Source organism: Hyla sarda, chromosome 3 (assembly GCF_029499605.1).
Source record: "Hyla sarda isolate aHylSar1 chromosome 3, aHylSar1.hap1, whole genome shotgun sequence".
Taxonomy (NCBI): Eukaryota; Metazoa; Chordata; class Amphibia; order Anura; family Hylidae; genus Hyla; species Hyla sarda.
Window position 1 is genome coordinate 352,840,040 of NC_079191.1, and position 17,941 is coordinate 352,857,980.

Genomic DNA, 17,941 nt, shown 5'->3' on the forward strand with positions numbered 1-17,941 from the left:
AATTCTTTGAAAATCAGACAATGTGATTTTATGGATTTTTATTCTCATTCTGTCTCTCATAGTTGAGGTATACCTATGATAAAAAAAAGATGAGAGAGGTCTGTAATTTTCAAGTGTGAGAACTTGCACAATTGGTGTCTGACTAAATACTTCCCCCCCACTGTATATCACATACACTCGACAAACAATTATTCATTTGAGTTTGAAAACAATTCTAATCAATAATAAATGGGAATTCTCTTATTTTTCCTAGTGTTTAACTTCAAACAAAACATTTTGTTGTATAGATGAACCTTGAACTCATCTTTACTTATCTGTAGTCATCAGGTCAGTGAATACAGATAAAGAGGTTCTCAGAAATGAATAGATCTTTATTCTATAAATCCACTTTAATGGCTTTCATATACTAGTGACTGAGATGCAGGACTAAGCACTGTTGACAGATAGACAAGGATCTGCCAGCACATGATTTGGGATGTTACGCATCGAATTTTACTTGTTAATGTAATCTGTTTAACATTAATTTACATATTAAAAGCTTAACTCCATTTACAAATGAAGCCATGTATCTACTGAGGTGTGATTTTTTTTCTACTAAGAAAATTACCTCTAACAAACCAACAGCAATAGACAGAGCCACCCCTGTGGATCTCAGAGGCCTTTTCCCCTGGGTTACAGGCCATGGGTCGCGTTGTAATTCCCCAAGCAGGTCTGTTAAATTCATGTCGATCTTGTGCACTGGCTGCAAAAACCTAAAACAAGGATGAAAAGTCTGTGTTACAAAAAAATAAAAAGCTAGAAAGACCAATATGTAAAAACTGAAAGACTAAAACACACAAAATAAGATTGTGTTACGCAATAAGGTTACCTGCTTGACAAGGGCTGCTCCTGAGGCTGCAGTGGTCTTCCCTGTTGTGCTGGAGCTGCAGGTTTTGAAAGACCCAACATATCCTGATTTAGGGGGAAAAATATCAATTATTCAACTGGAAATATTGCTATTGGGTACCATGCTGTGTCACAGATTTGTTCCCCGGGGCCCATAGACAAATCCTGCTAGTAGAAGCCTTGGGGAGCCAGACACTTTCTCTGCAGCTTTTGTATATTCAGGTCCAGAGCCGATTATTAAAGGGGTATTCCGGCCTTATACATCTTATCCCCAGGGGATAATATGTATGATCGCAGGGGTCCCGCCTCTGGGGACCCCCGCGATCTCTGTGCAGCATTCTACATTCTGTGCCGGGCGCTGCCTCCGAGATGGGGTCGTGACGTCTCGTCACGCCCCCACCATTCATGTCTATGGGAGGGGGCGTGGCGGCAGTCACACCCCCTCCCATAGACATGAACGGAGGGGGCGTGGTATGACGTCACTAGAGGGCGTGGCCATGACATCACAACCCCGTCTCGGAGGCAGTGCCCGGCACTGAATGTCGGGGGCTGCACCGAGATCGCAGGGGTTCCCAGCCGCAGGACCCCTGCGATCATTCATCTTATTCCCTATCCTTTGGATAGGGAATAAGATGTATAAAGCCGTAAGACCCCTTTAATGTCTCTCCTTTCTCACAGAGGGTATCCTAAATAGGAAAACCCCCTTCTTGACATCTTTACAGGGCATATAGACATGGCTTGTCAGTCAAGTTCAGTGTAATGTTTTGCTTAGACTCCAACTTGCATAGATAAGAGGGTTATACAAGGATATTTTTTCTAAGCTAAAAAATAAGCAAGAATCTGGTTGTGTATGGAGGTTATAGTCAATGCTTCCAAAGACTAAAATATCTCAGCAGCTGACTTTACACACTAGTTGAGAGCAGATGATGGTATGCTAGATATCCTGAGCAGAGGTACAACCAATGGACTGCTTTTTTATATACATGGCAGGTGCTACTGAAAAAGTCACTGCAAGATAAAGCTCCATAAATCCAAAGTAAAGTAATAAGTATAATGCAGTTTAGACAGCTAGAAGAGAGTCAAAAAACCCGGGTGAGATTTAATTTTAGCATAATTCCCACAAGGATATGTAATTTCTTCATATTTAGCAACTTCACAAGGATATCACAACTCCTACCTGTATTTGCTTGGCTGTAAGATCTTTGGTTCCTCGGAAGACGTAGCTTTTTGAGATCCCGTCACAGTTAAGTTCATGCACTTGAACCATTCTCCCAAAAGTGATCAGGCCCACCAAGGCATCTGGAGGCAAAAGACTGAGTGACATCTGCAGGGATTCCTTCAGAGCTTGCAAGTCTTCTTCCTCCAGGCAGGTGTCAACCACATACAGGAATATCAGAGGTGTCTGGGGGCCTCGCTGCAGTTACAAAACATACAAATTATTTTACCACAATAGCAAAGTATCACAGAAATAGGCAGGATGTGTACAGGTTATTTGCACTGAACAGACCAACTGGCCAAAGACATTAACGCTGGCCATACGCATCATATCAGATATGACTGAAACCAGATCAGCTGATGACCTGAAGTATATAGGGTAGATCATCAGTTTTTCAATGGTTAATGCAAAGAAAAATGGTTGGTTTACTTTATAGACAGCTGCCAGACATGATGTGCAGAAGCCTAATCTTTATCCTTCATAAATAAGCATATGAGCTGAATATGCCTGTTTAGGGGAGCTCTAGGGGTTTCAGATCTGTCCCCAACACCTGTTGGTTGGATTTTTCCTGCCAGATACATTGTTTGCAATGGAGATAAGCGGTAGCAGAGGTGCATGTGCATGAGAGATTTAGGAGTGATATCACTAAGTCAAACAGCAATTTGACCCACGGCTATGTAATGTGGCTATGGCCCTTTCAATTGCCTCACTGTAATCTAAGCTCCCACAATACAATGCTTTGTGGTAACAGGAAACCAAAAGAACGCAGAACCCATCAATGGAGGCAATCCATTGCATTCTCTGAAGCTACAATGTCGATTAGGATCGCCTATCATATCAGATTGGTCAGAGTTCAGCTAGCAGCAGAGTAGGCACTGTCTGAGAATGAATGAAACTAAGCTGCAATACCAGGCAGAGCCACAACCAAAGTGCAGTGCTATACCAGCTAAACATAGAGGGGGACACCTTTAACCCTTTTATTTAGCAGATTGGCATGGGTGCTGGGAGTCTGACTATAAAAAACAAATTGTTGCTCAAAAGTGATGTTTTCCTTTAAAGGGGTACTCCGGCGCATAGACATCTTATCCCCTATCCAAAGGATAGGGGATAAGATGCCTCATTGCAGGGGTCCCGCCACTGGGGACCCCCGTGATCTTGCACGCAGCACCCCGTTAAAATCAGTCCTGCTCGGGGTCTGATTACTGGCGATCACGGGGCCGAAGCATTGTGACGTCACGGCTCCGCCCCGTGTGACGTCACGCTCCGCCCCCTCAATGCAAGCCTATGGGAGGGGGCGTGATAGCTGTCACGTCCCCTCCCATAGGCTTGCATTGAGGGGGTGGAGCATGACATCACACAGGGGCGGAGCAGTGAGGGATGATCAACGTTATACTGTCTATGCATACAACTAGGGAGAGACTGTGAAACTCCAGCAAGGAAGGGTCTTTGCATATTAAAGGGTATTCCCATCATATCAAGTGATGGCATACAACTAGGATAAGCCATCATGTTACGATTAGGGGGGAGATCTAACCTCTGGTATCCCCACAGATCCTGAGGCGTTTTCACTGAAGAATAGTCACTTTACGGTGTATTCACATGTACAGTATCCTGTACAGATTTGATGCTGCAGATTTCAATGTAAACTAAATGACTGAATCAAATCCTGAGCATCAAATTTGCACAGAATACTGTACGTGTGAATAGACCCTTAGAAGATTAAAATACTCGCAGACTTGCCATACACAGTCAGTATTCTTAAACAAGTGAACAGTAAACTCTGGCACTATTTCCCAACATTAACATGTGCACACAATGAGTAAGCATTTAAGGATTATACCTGGACAATATACTCTATGGTAGAGAACTGTGGCATCAGCTCCGCAGGCTGATTCATCTCAGATATCCCAGAATATGTAGGAGGGAACTGAAAACATAAAACAACATTGCAATGAAGACAAATTATTGTAATAAAGTTATGTATGACATATGATCTTCTATTTCACTATCCACTTTTGGAAAATAAATAAATAAATCAAAGAAAATACAGAATCTGAGACTGTGTTCACACATAGCCACTGTGCAACATAGCAAAACCCCACATTTTCTGGCTCCACAGCAGGTTATTGTTTTCCTTAAAGGGGTATTCCGGGCAAAAACATTTTATCCCCTATCCTGTCAGATAAGATGTCTGTCTCAGCAGCAGGCCCCCCGCGATCTCCCTGCAGCACCTGCTTTCTATGTGGGTGCTGAATATCCAGTTTCGGAAACTTCCGGGACTGGTGACGTGCCGTCACGCCACGCCCCCTCCATTCATGTCTATGGGAAGGGGCATGATGGCCGCCACGTCCCCTTCCATAGACATGAATGGAGGGGGCGTCCGGGAGGTTTCCGAAACTGGAGATTCACCACCCACATAGAAAGGGGGTGCTGCAGGAAGATTGCGGGGGTCTCAGCAGCGGGCCCCCCGCAATCAGACATCTTATCCCCTATCCTTTGGATAGGGGATAAAATGTTTTTGCCCGGAATACTCCTTTAAACATGTTTCACCCATGAAAACAGACTGTCTCCCAGTGCAAGATTTGTAAACATTTTGCCCTGCAAGCAGTATGGACATTGGGGAGCCCATGCTATACCATATTTAATAGGAAAATGTTAATGTTAAAGAACTGAATAAAAAGAATTAAATCTGTGAATATTAAAGTGTCAGCGTCTTTTTAAACGTTGCTCAGACATGTCAAACGTTGAGATCGTACTTGGTCTCACAGGAGTGACACCTGATACGATACCAGCTTTTGATATGCATGGGCAATAGGTCAAAAGTTGGTTTAAATGACAGTAACCCTTTAAGTTAACCATCACCATTGAAATAAGGCTTTAACAATATAAAACAAGAGTCAACTAGCAACTAATGTGAAACACTCTGACCTACCTGGTTTCGCTGAAAACAAAAGTTGCAAGCCCACAACTTAGCTCTATAGTCGACTTGGCTGAGAAAAGAAAAATAATAGAATTGTGACAAAAAAATACTAATACGTTTTTTAACACCAAATTTACGGCAAAGAATATCGAGAAGGTACGCGCTCACAATTCTTGTCATTCTTAGTAAATAAGTCAAATACAGAAATGTCAATCAAACCTCCAGCATCTTTGACATAATATGCAATAAAGAAAGTGAGGCCCAGTTACCCGGACCCTATCAGGTTTCTAGGATTTTTGTTTACACGTTGTATTTTCAGTCATATAGAAGTTAAAAATGTAATTTGTCTTCTAAAAAAAAAAAAAATCTGTGTTGTAGAAATTGCTGCAGTTTAACATTTCTTTTCCATTTTACGGTCACATTTTGTTATTCTGCCTGTTCTTTAGTACTTTTTTATTTTATTTAAAGAAGATGTATCATGGACAAAAACTTATCCCCTTCTGCAGGATAGGGAATAAGTTTTAGATCATGGGGGTCCGAGCACTGGGGCCCCCCGCTATCCCCTGTATGGTGCCCTGGCTCTCCTCCACAACGTGGGGGGGGGGGGGGGGAGAGATAGGCCAGCGCTCGTACCCCCCTTGATGTAAAACTTATCCCCTATCCTGCGAATAGGGGAAAAGTTTTTGTTTACAGTACTTCTTTAATTTTACGGCTGTATTTTTGTAAACAATATATCTTGTTTTACATTAGCCTTAATCTGGTATAGTTATTTATGAGAGAATGCTTACCATAGTGGATTGAGGACGGCTTTGCAGGTTGGTCTGGTGCAGAGAACTGGTTCATACTGTACTGGAGGCAAGTCCGGCCGTTCTTTCAGAGGGGTGAAAAGGCATCCGAGCGGCACCACCATCCGTGTAGCTTCCAGCCGGCTAGAAGGCCAAACGTTCCAGCTGAAACGCACCCCATCTCGCTCTTCGTTCTGCTGAATAAATTCTAAGTAGGTTGCCATAGAAACAGTAATGCTGTAAAAATAAAAAATTATATATGAATAAATAAAAAAATAAGTACCAAAATAGTCAGTTAATCTACAGGCATCATCCTTGGCACTGCCATTATCTTGACCACCTGGAGTGTGGGATGAAACCCCCACAGACAAGATGAGAACACTGATAGACTAACAAACATTAGTAATCCATTTACTATCTAGACAACCAGCACAGAAATGTTATCCACTCTGTAGGACATGTCTAACAACAATACATGCAAATTCAGGTCCCTCTTCGTACAATGAGGGGGAGATTTATCAAAACCTGTGCAGAGGAAGAGATGCCCATAGCAACCAATCAGATCGCTTCATTCATTTTTGAGAGGCACTTTAAAAAATGAAAGAATGAATCTGATTGGTTACTATGGGCAACTTTTCCTTAGCACAGGTTTAGATAAATCTCCCCCTAAGTCTTTCGGATTCATCTGGAATATAGAACATGTTCAAACTTCTGGCAGAATCAATGGGAGCAGAATCTACCCAGAATTTACTAAATTATGTGTGGAATTTCTAAAGTGTGAATGGGGCCTTAAAGGGGTATTCCAGGAAAAAACTATTTTTTTTATATATCAACTGGCTCCAGAAAGTTAAACAGATTTGTAAATTACTTCTGTAATCTTAATCCATTCAATAATTATCAGCTGCTGAAGTTAAGGTTGTTCTTTTCTGTCTAAGTGCTTTCTGATGACACCTGTCTCGGGAAACGCCCAGTTTAGAAGCAAATCCCCATAGCAAACCTCTTCTAAACTGGGTGTTTCCCAAGACAGGTGTCATCAGAGAGCACTTAGACAGAAAAGAACAACCTTAACTTCAGAAGCTCATAAGTACTGGAAGGATTAAGATTTTTTAACAGAAGTAATTTACAAATCTGTTTAACTTTCTGGAGCCAGTTGATATATATAAAAAAAAAGTTTTTTCCTGGATAACCCCTTTAAGTGGAAGCCTGTGATGGACGGTGCACACGGACATCCATCACCCACAGGATAATATGGTATCTGTTCAATGGATATATTCCATTTGTTTTGTGGCATACTGACATTTACCAGTCAGAGGGAGGCCAAAAGGACATTACAGACATACATACTAAAAATAGGAGAAAAATGAAGCGTGAACCCTGCCTAAGCATGAACAGTAATGGATATATTTGTATAACTGCAGAAGCATCGCCAAGGTCCGGCTACACAGAGGCAGCTGAACTTTGTAACAGTGATAGTGAAATCTCTATGCAACGTGTAGACCCAAGAACCAAAGGCCAGAAGAGCTAAGAGCACACAAAGAGGGAAAGAAGTATGTTAAAGGGGTACTCCCCTGGTAAACATTTATTTATTTTTAAATCAACTGGTGGCAGAAAGTTTTAAACAGATTTGTAAATGACTTCTATTAAAAAATTCTTTACCCTTCCAGTACTTTTCAGCAGCTGTATGCTACAGGAGGAAATTCTTTTCTTTTCGAATTTTTTTTTTGTTTGTTTCTTGTCCACAGTGCTCTCCACCTGATGCCCGTATCAGGAACTGTCCCCATTGCAAACCTATGCTGCTCTGGACAGTTCCCGACACGGACAGAGGTGTCAGCAGAGAGCACTGTGGACAAGACAAAAAAATACATTAAAAAAAGAATAGAATTTCCTCTGTAGCATACAGCTGCTAAAAAGTACTGGAAGGGTAAAGATTTTTTTTTTTTTTTTTTTGGCAACTTTCTGGCACCAGCTGATTTAACATACGTTCCCACCTGGCGTATTTGCTGCTGCGTATATTCCTACCCATTGACTTCAATGGGAAATAAAATGAGCAGCAGCAAATAAGCAGCAAAATACGTCAGGTGGGAATGTACCCTTAACAAAAAATTAAAATAAAATGAAAAAAAATGTTTTTCACCGGAGTACCCCTTTAAGGATTTGAATGAGCCAGCTATCCGTACACCCAGAAGAGGCAAATACATGCCAATCCTATGGGCCTGCACTACATAGATCATTGTTTCTCAGCCAGGGGGCCTCCAGCTGTTGCTGAACTACAACTCCCAGCCTGCCAGGACAGTCAACGGCTGTCTTTCCCAACCAGAGTGCCTCCAGCTGTTGCAAAACTACAACTCCCAGCATGTACTGATCGATGAAGGGCATGCTGGGAGATGTAGTTATGCAACAGCTGGAGGTACGCAACTACAACTCCCAACATGCCGAGACAGCTGTTTGCTGTTTGGGCATGCTGGGAGTTGTAGTTTTGCAACAGCTGGAGGCACCCTGGTTGGGAAAGACTGACACAGATTTTGGCACTCATATGCCACGGATATGGTAATTCTGTAAGATACCCTATTTACCCCTGGAAACAATACCTTAATAATAGAAAACCTCCTAATACAGTATTTTATAATACAGTGTTTTAGATAATAATGCCCTAAAGAGGATTTTTCACCAATAACAACATGACATCCCTGTTTCTTAAGCCCCTCTCTCTTTTCTGCCAGATCGGACGCGGACATGGGGAGACACTGATGTACTATACATTGCTTCATGACGTTGTTTAGTACATATGAGATATATCTTACGTGTAATTTTATTTGGTTTGTTCTATGTTTACTGTACTTTAATTAAAACTGCTAATAAAAACTATTGACCCAGAGAGAGACACTGATGTATGCCCGTCAAGCAACCTGGATGGGTCCTATTTTTTGTATATTTTTATTTCATTATATCAAAATTACAAAAAATGCAAACACATATAAACATTTTTCCCCGAAAAATCAACCTCCCGCCCAATTCCCCACCCCAACCCACTACCAGCTAGGATGCCTCTTCCCACCTCTTCCATTCAATTTCTATTTTCCGGCCCATCGTTTTTCCTCAATACTATATGGCCTGAAATCTTCTCATTTGTTCTATTTCCTTCTGCCACTCAACACAACATGGACCCTCAGGTGCGAATCATCATTATTCTAGCCATTCTAAAGACCTTGATTATAACACTATCTTCTCCTGCTCCCTTAAAGGGGTACTCCGGTGAAAACCTTTTTTCTTTTAAATCAACTGGTGCCAGAAAGTTAAACATATTTGTAAATTACTTCTATTAAAAAAATCTTAATCCTTCCAGTACTTATTAGCTGCTGAATGCTACAGAGGAAATTCCTTTCTTTTTGGAACACTGATGACATCACGAGCAAAGTGCTCTCTGCTGACATCTCTGTCCATTTTAGCAACTGTGCATAGCAGATGTATGCTAAGGGCAGCATGGTGGCTTAGTGGTTAGCACTGCTGCCTTGCAGTGCTGGGGACTTGGGTTCAAATCCCACTAGGGACAACAATAAATAAAGACTTATTATTATTATTAGAATAACGTCAGCAGAGAGCACTGTGCTCATGATGTCATCAGAGAGCATTCCAAAAAGAAAAGAATTTCCTCTGTAGTATTCAGCAGCTAATAAGTACAGGAAGGATTAAGATTTGTTAATAGAAGTAATTTACAAATCTGTTTAACTTTCCAGAGCCAGTTGATTTAAAAGAAAAAAGGTTTTCACCGGAGTACCCCTTTAATCCCATCCCTAAAATGGCAGTTTTATATCAAAGGTTATCTTTATTCCCAATTTCGCCTCTACAGTTTTATATACCTCCTTCCAGAACGAGCACAGTTTTGGGCATACCCACACCATGTGTGACAAATCTGCTCCTTCCATGTAGCACTTTGAATCCAATCTTTTTCCTATCCTATGTAGGAACCCCGGTGTATACGGAATCCTATGTATTCATTTTATGATTCATATTTAGGGATGAGTGTGCAATATTAATAAACACTTCCCTCCATTCTTCCCCCTCCATCTGACCCACCTCTTGCTTCCATTTTTCCCTACTTTTTGGAGGAGATTTTTCCAGGGAAGATTTAACCAATCCCTTATTTACATTACTCAAAACCTTTATAGAAGAGGACCGAAGCCCAAATATGTAATCCATTAACTCATGATTATTTATTACCCATCTGGGATTGTTTTTCTCCTTTTCAAATGCGCTTTTAATTTGTAAATACAAAAAATTGTTATTCAGATTTATATTAAATTCCCGATTAACTATTCTAAATAATAGGACAGGGAATGACACTTGCTGGTGCCAGAGAGTTGCTTATATATCTGCCATAACTGGCAAGTAGAGATGAGCGAACTTACAGTAAATTCGATTCGTCACGAACTTCTCGGCTCGGCAGTTGATGACTTATCCTGCATAAATTAGTTCACCTTTCCGGTGCTCCGGTGGGCTGGAAAAGGTGGATACATTCCTAGGAAAGAGTCTCCTAGGACTGTATCCACCTTTTCCAGCCCACGGGAGCACCGGAAAGCTGAACTCATTTATGCAGGAAAAGTCATCAACTGCGAGCCGAGAAGTTTGTGACTAATCAAATTTACTGTAAATTCACTCATCTCTACTGGCGAGCATCAGCATCTCTCAAGCCCAACAGCAGCTAAAACAGAGGACAAAGTTGCTCTACAACCCCTGTAATTCAATTAAAGCCACAAGCCATTCTTTTCTATCTGTGGGAAAATTATATAATTTCATTATCCCATACAGTAATGCTGATTAACGCAGATGACAACCATTAAAAAGGGGTACTTTTTTTTTATTTTATTTTATTTTTAAATCAACTGGTGCCAGACAGTTAAACAGATTTGTAACTGACTTTTACTAACAAATCTTTACCCTTCCAGTACTTTTTAGCAGCTGTATGCTACACAGGAAATTCTTTTCTTTTTGAATTTCTTTTTTTTTGTATTATCCACAGTGCTCTCTGCTGACACCTACTGCCAGTATCAGAAACTGTCAAGAGCAGGAGAAAATCCTCATAGCAAACCTATGCTGCTCTGGATAGTTCCTGACACGGACAGAGGTGTCACCAGAGAGCACTGTGGACAAGACAAAAAAAAGAAATTCAAAAAGAAAAGAATTCCCTCTGTAGCATACAGCTGCTAAAAAGTACTGGAAGGGTAAAGATTTTTTAAACAGAAGTCATTTACAAATCTGTTTAACTTTCTGGCACCAGTTGATTTAAAGCAAAAAAAAATTTCCACCGGAGTACCCCTTTAACATGTCATGTTCTGATTGATGGAACAGATCGCTGTCAGTCGGAACTGATCATTTTTACTACTATAGAAAAAGGACTGTTACTGGTATATTAAAGCAATGACTGACTTTTTGGGAGACTTGTAACCTGATGTTGCATATTATGTGCATTACTAGCAAAACGGCATCACCAAGTTACATTTTTTTTTTTTCGGGGGGGGGGGGGGGGGGGGGGGGGGGGGTAACAACCCCATAATGGGTCCATTAGGCCACTGACTTTTACAACTAGATTCAATAATGATGATCCCCTGCTAATCCAGCCCTCAGAGAGCAACAAAAATCAGAGTAAACAGTATGGAGCTACACCATGTATACAGGAATCATGGACCCTACTCACTGTGGATTAGGGTTTTATAGATTTTACCAGTTTTGCACCATATGTATATACAGGAATCATGGACCCTACTCACTGTGGATTAGGGTTTTATAGATTTTACCAGTTTTGCACCATATGTATATACAGGAATCATGGACCCTACTCACTGTGGATTAGGGTTTTATAGATTTTACCAGTTTTGCACCATATGTATATACACAGGAATCATGGACCCTACTCACTGTGGATTAGGGTTTTATAGAGTTTACCAGTTTTGCACCATATGTATATACACAGGAATCATGGACCCTACTCACTGTGGATTAGGGTTTTATAGAGTTTACCAGTTTTGCACCATATGTATATACAGGAATCATGGACCCTACTCACTGTGGATTAGGGTTTTATAGAGTTTACCAGTTTTGCACCATATGTATATACACAGGAATCATGGACCCTACTCACTGTGGATTAGGGTTTTATAGAGTTTACCAGTTTTGCACCATATGTATATACACAGGAATCATGGACCCTACTCACTGTGGATTAGGGTTTTATAGAGTTTACCAGTTTTGCACCATATGTATATACAGGAATCATGGACCCTACTCACTGTGGATTAGGGTTTTATAGAGTTTACCAGTTTTGCACCATATGTATATACACAGGAATCATGGACCCTACTCACTGTGGATTAGGGTTTTATAGAGTTTACCAGTTTTGCACCATATGTATATACAGGAATCATGGACCCTACTCACTGTGGATTAGGGTTTTATAGAGTTTACCAGTTTTGCACCATATGTATATACACAGGAATCATGGACCCTACTCACTGTGGATTAGGGTTTTATAGAGTTTACCAGTTTTGCACCATATGTATATACACAGGAATCATGGACCCTACTCACTGTGGATTAGGGTTTTATAGATTTTACCAGTTTTGCACCATATGTATATACAGGAATCATGGACCCTACTCACTGTGGATTAGGGTTTTATAGAGTTTACCAGTTTTGCACCATATGTATATACACAGGAATCATGGACCCTACTCACTGTGGATTAGGGTTTTATAGAGTTTACCAGTTTTGCACCATATGTATATACACAGGAATCATGAACTCTACAAACGGTGGATTACGGTTATATAGAATATCAGTTCTGCACTGTGTATACAGGAATCATAAACGCTGACAGTGGAACAGGGTTATACGGATCATCAGTTCTGAATCCCATTATCCAATGACATTGCAGATCCTGATTTCATAACAATCTTCACAGCGTTTTTGTCTCAGTTTCACAATTTCCGTCTATTTCATTTTGCTGTAGGCAAATATGTGATCAACCACGCTATCGTGTACACCAAAATAAAAGATATGTTATGTTTTTCCTATTAATGTAAGTCAATGAGAAATGGACGGCATACAACAGCATTTTTTTTTCTTAAAAAACATACAAACCCATATACATTAAATGTAAACACACCTTGATTCCCATGATAGACATTTTTGTCTTATCTACAGGATTTTGCACAAATGTCTAATAAGTGGGGGCACTGGGTTTCCCAGACCCCCATCCCACCCAGTGAGGAAGGCACCGCATCCAGGTAAGGCCCCTTTCACACTAAAGTTGTTCCGTTAAAAGATCCGTTATAAACGTCCATTAGAAAAGCCTTAAACGGATGTTAATCGTCCATTACAAAATCCCATTCGATTATCCATTATGACCAGTTATAGCCCGTCATGAATAATGGACGTTATTTGTGATGGAAGAAATAACGGAACATGCACTAATTTTTCTTCCGTCACAAGAAACAGGTAAATTAACGGCCGTTATTTTTAACATTGAAGTCTATGGCTGACGGATGAGCCTTTATGTCATACGTTTGCACCTGGTTTATAATATCCGTTATTACTTCTGAGCATGCTCAGAAGAGGTGACATCAGCAGACTCCTGCAGTGCTGAGAGACTACTACTACTCCTATCATGGAACAGACTTATTTCCATGATGGGAGTAGTAATTCCCCAGCTGTGAGAGTCTGCCGGTGGCTGGGGAGGCTACATTAATGTTTGTACTACTACCCCCATCATGGAACATTCTGTTCCATGATGGGGGTTGTAGTACAGGGGCTGAGGGATAATTGCACCGGGTCTCACTTCTGAGACCCCATGCGATCCGAAGTTATTAAGCAGGGGAGCGGGCAGCATGGTCTGCAACCCTGCGATGTATCAGTGTGTTTTAACTTTCATTTCAAAATCCCCGCGGGGAGCCCTGAATGGCTGGTGCTGAGGAGCCATTCAGGGCTCCCGGGAGGATTTTAAAATGAACATTGTGAGTGGCAGCGAGGGCCATGTATTATATATATATACACACACACATACATATTTATAAATCTGCCGGCGGGGGGTTATAAATGCGCTGGTGGGGGGGGATCGTATCTTTATAAATGTGCTGCGGGGGCATATTATAAATGCGCTGGGGGGCTAGATATCTAGCCCCTCCCCCCTGCAGCGCTATATATCTTGCCCCCACAGCGCTTTTAAAGCACAACTGTCATGAAATCTGGGTGCAATAACCTGCACACAGCCTTTGTACTGTGTGCAGGTGGTGGGTATAGCAATGTTTTTACCTAATATTTGCAGGCTTTCATGGCCCCAAAAAATGCTTTTCATCAAAGCCACTGACAGGCATGGAGAGGGGTAAGCGATGCCCCGCCACGCCCACCCCCTGTATGTCAGCGATGGGACCACTGTGTGATTGACACACAGGTCCCAGAGCATGCACCCTTCAGCTCACCTTTTTTGGCTAGTTATTATACTCGTGCCCGTTATCTTCTTTCTTCTCTCTGGTGAAGACACGTGCAAAAGCAGGACAGTTCCCGATACTGGGGGCAGAGAGGAAGCGCGCTTTCTGCACCTAGCACTGCGCAGGCGCACTGAGGAGGAGCAAGCACTCGTTGGGGCAGCGCACGTTAGATGAGCTGAAGGGCACATGCACTGGGACATGTGTATCAATCACAGCGGTCCCAGCGCTGACATACAAGGGGTGGGTGTGGCGGCATTGCGTACCTCGCGTCATGCCTATCCGACCGTCAGTGGCTTTGATCAAAAGCCTTTTTTGGGGTCATCAAAAAAAATATTAGGTAAAAACATTGCTATACACACCACCTGCACCCAGATTTCATGACAGTTGCGCTTTAATATACATATGGCCCCCGCTGTCACTCAAAATGTTCATTTTAAAAACCTCGCTGGGAGCCCTGAATGGTTCCTCAATACCAGCTATTCAGGGCTCCCCGCGGGAGATTTAAAAATGAAAGTAAAAACACACGATACATCGCAGGGTTGCAGACAATGCCGCCTGCTCCCCTGCTTAATAATTTCTGATTGCATGGGGTCTGAGACCCAGTGCGATCAATCCCTCAGCCCCTGTACTACAACCCCCATCATGGAACAGACTGTTTCATGATGGGGGTAGTAGTACAAACACTAATGTAGCCTCCCCAGCCACTGGCAGCCAGGGAACTACTACTCCCATCATGGAAAAAAGTATGTTCCATGATGGGAGGAGTAGTAGTAGTCCCGGCTGTAGGATTCTGTAGGCAGAGGTGTTACGGCCATACATGACAGATGTTATAACGGGTCTTAAACGGATGAATATGCCAGTTTGACAGCCGTTAGCACCTGTTATTTCATCCGTTATTATACATCCATTTTTACACAGATGTTTATGCTCATAGTAGCCTTACAAATAAAAGGAGGGGTGACCGAAACTACAGAAACATCCAAGCTCGCTGTATGGAACCGTTTCCCATAGAAGTAAATGGGAGTTAATTGAAGAGCGTGGTAGAAATTGCCCATAATCCTGGATTCTGTCCAGATTTAAGATGGTCATGTATTCTATATCCCGTCAAACATGGATGTACAGTGTATAGTAAGAGGCTGATAGGGTACAGTCACTTGTATAGCATCAGGGCAGAAGATAGATAGTGAGATGATAGATCGATATGAAATAGAAACAGATAATGTAACGATTACATAGATATCATATAGACATATCCCGTCACGTGAATGTACAGTGTATAGTAAGAGGCTGAGAGTGTACAGTCACTTGTATAGCATCAGGGCAGAAAATAGATCGATATGAAATACAAACAGATAATGTAACGATTAGATATAATACAGACATTTTACTATATCCCGTCAAACATGGATGTACAGTATATAGTAAGGGGCTGAGAGTGTACAGTCACTTGTATAGTATCCGGGCAGATGATAGATCGATATGAAATACAAACAGATAATGTAACGATTACATAGATATCATATAGACATATCCCGTCACGTGAATGTACAGTATATAGTAAGAGGCTGATAGGGTACAGTCACTTGTATAGTATCCGGGCAGATGATAGATCGATATGAAATACAAACAGATAATGTAACGAATACATAGATATCATATAGACATTTTCCTATATCTTGTCATACGTGAATGTACAGTATATAGTAAGAGGCTGATAGGGTACAGTCACTAGTATAGTATCAGGGCAGAAGATAGAGAGATGATAGATCGATATGAAATAGAAATAAACAGATAACGTAACGATTACATAGATATCATATAGACATATCCCGTCACGTGAATGTACAGGATATAGTAAGGGGCTGATAGGGTACAGTCACTAGTATAGTATCAGGGCAGAAGATAGATAGAGAGATGATAGATCGATATGAAATAGAAATAAATAGATAACGTAACGATTACATAGATATCATATAGACATATCCCGTCACGTGAATGTACAGTGTATAGTAAGAGGCTGATAGGGTACAGTCACTAGTATAGCACCGGGGCAATAGATAATAGATGTATATAATGAGCTCCCGACCACTGTTTCTATAGAAGAGCTCCCCTTACCTCTATCTCATTCACAGCCCGGTCGGTGTCGGGTTCCGGACGGTTTCGGTATCCGGGTGTAGGTTCCGTCCTCACAAGTACAGCTCAGCAATAGGCCGGTTTGACGAATTGACGTCAGTCGAAGGGGACGTTCTCAGGCCAGCAGCCACGTCAGTGAGCTCCAACCAATCAGCGAGAGCCTCCTCCCTGCAATCCATTGTACGTCATCAGCTCGGGTCGCGCACGAATCCAGTCTCTGAAGGAACAGGTTTTGCCAGTGCTCTGACGTCATCACGCTGGGCACTCCTGCCTGGCTGGAGGCTATTATGCCTTGTGGCGCTTAGTAAGTCAAATAGTGTGTTACCATGGAAACCTCCTTGTTTCCATGGTCATAAGTGATCTCTCAACTAAAATAAATGTTGTGTAGAACAGGTATAAACTGCATGTTCACTGGTTAAAGTGCTTCTCTAACCTAGGAGGTTAATAAACATGAATTCATTCCTTTCGGTTTATGATAAAAATGGCTTCATATAGGCAGTAATTCCTGTCTGGTCCTGGGGCGTATTAGTTGTTTGGTATCATTACATGGATTTTACCTGAGGTCCAATGTGCAGGTTATGAATAGATCTGCTGTAAAAATGAAAGGGTTTCTTATATTTTTCTTTGGGTGTGTTCACACAGGACTGAAATGCTGCAGGTTTTGCAGATTTTCCCAATTCAATGGCAAAATTTGCAATAAATCCTTGATAAATCTGCAGCATTTCAGTCCTTTGTGAACATACCCTTATCCTGTGTTCATCCTGCACATGTTCAGTGTGTTGTTTGCCATAATCAGCAAAATATGGACTTATTTTTATTATGTATTTTTTTCACAGTGTGAACATAGCCTAACAGTAAACTAACATTGCTTATGCACATTCTAAGATTCATTAGAGGTAACAGAGGCATCAAATCTGACACGTTTCGGTCACGTGGACCTTAGTCATAGATCACCAATCTATGACTAAGGTCCACATAACCGAAACGTGTCAGATCTAGTGCTTATGTTATCTCTAGTTGTCTAGTTGCATTAAATTTCTTGCTGCAGAATCTGCATTGCATTTACACAACAGAGTACAATACAATGTTAATAAGTGAGGTATTAACAAAACCCATTCACTCACAGCAGAAAAGGAGGCAGAGGATTCGAGGCATGCTCTGGATTTTCTAACTTGTGTCATACCCAATCTATTGGGAAAATTGCCTAGATTTTCTACACTGATTTCAGTAAAATCTATGGTGCAAATTACATAGAAAGTGTTGGCAGATAAGAACCATTTGGCCCATCTAGTCTGCCCAAAATTTGTACCGAAATCAACGCATGTAACACATGCAGAGTAACATTTTACTAACATTTTCAAACTTCTTTACCTCAGGACCTGACAATACTTGAAACTCAAAGATGATTTTCTGAATCATAAGGCCAGGTTTCCACATATGTTTTTTTTCTGGTGTTTTTTGGAAAATTGCCACTGCAGTTTTTGAGCCAAAGCCAGAAGTAGATCCAACAGAGAAGTAGAAG

The 17,941-nt window shown here is 41.4% G+C and overlaps 2 protein-coding genes across 3 annotated transcripts in view; one reads left to right on the forward strand and one right to left on the reverse strand.

Moving 5' to 3' along the window:
- The window catches only part of SEC23B (SEC23 homolog B, COPII coat complex component), a 30,336-nt gene extending 13,785 nt beyond the window's left edge, over positions 1-16,551 (reverse strand). The window contains exons 1-7 of the mRNA XM_056567589.1: positions 16,402-16,551; positions 5,810-6,043; positions 5,034-5,091; positions 3,942-4,028; positions 2,063-2,299; positions 869-951; positions 608-752 (exon numbers count right to left, since the gene is read on the reverse strand). Of these exons, the coding sequence (XP_056423564.1) occupies positions 608-752; positions 869-951; positions 2,063-2,299; positions 3,942-4,028; positions 5,034-5,091; positions 5,810-6,030 (831 nt within the window). The 5' untranslated portion in view covers positions 6,031-6,043; positions 16,402-16,551. The remainder of the gene's footprint in view (positions 1-607; positions 753-868; positions 952-2,062; positions 2,300-3,941; positions 4,029-5,033; positions 5,092-5,809; positions 6,044-16,401) is intronic.
- Positions 16,552-16,598: 47 nt separating this feature from the next.
- Positions 16,599-17,941, forward strand: part of RBBP9 (RB binding protein 9, serine hydrolase) — a 39,059-nt gene continuing 37,716 nt past the window's right edge. Inside the window, exon 1 of one of the 2 annotated variants that reach the window (XM_056567591.1) lies at positions 16,599-16,723. Coding sequence is in view for 1 of the 2 variants with exons in the window: in XM_056567590.1 (XP_056423565.1) it covers positions 16,797-16,812 (16 nt within the window). In the remaining variant the exon portion in view is untranslated. Of the gene's footprint in view, positions 16,724-16,753; positions 16,813-17,941 lie in introns of those variants that run through there. The other variant, XM_056567590.1, reaches the window with a different exon arrangement.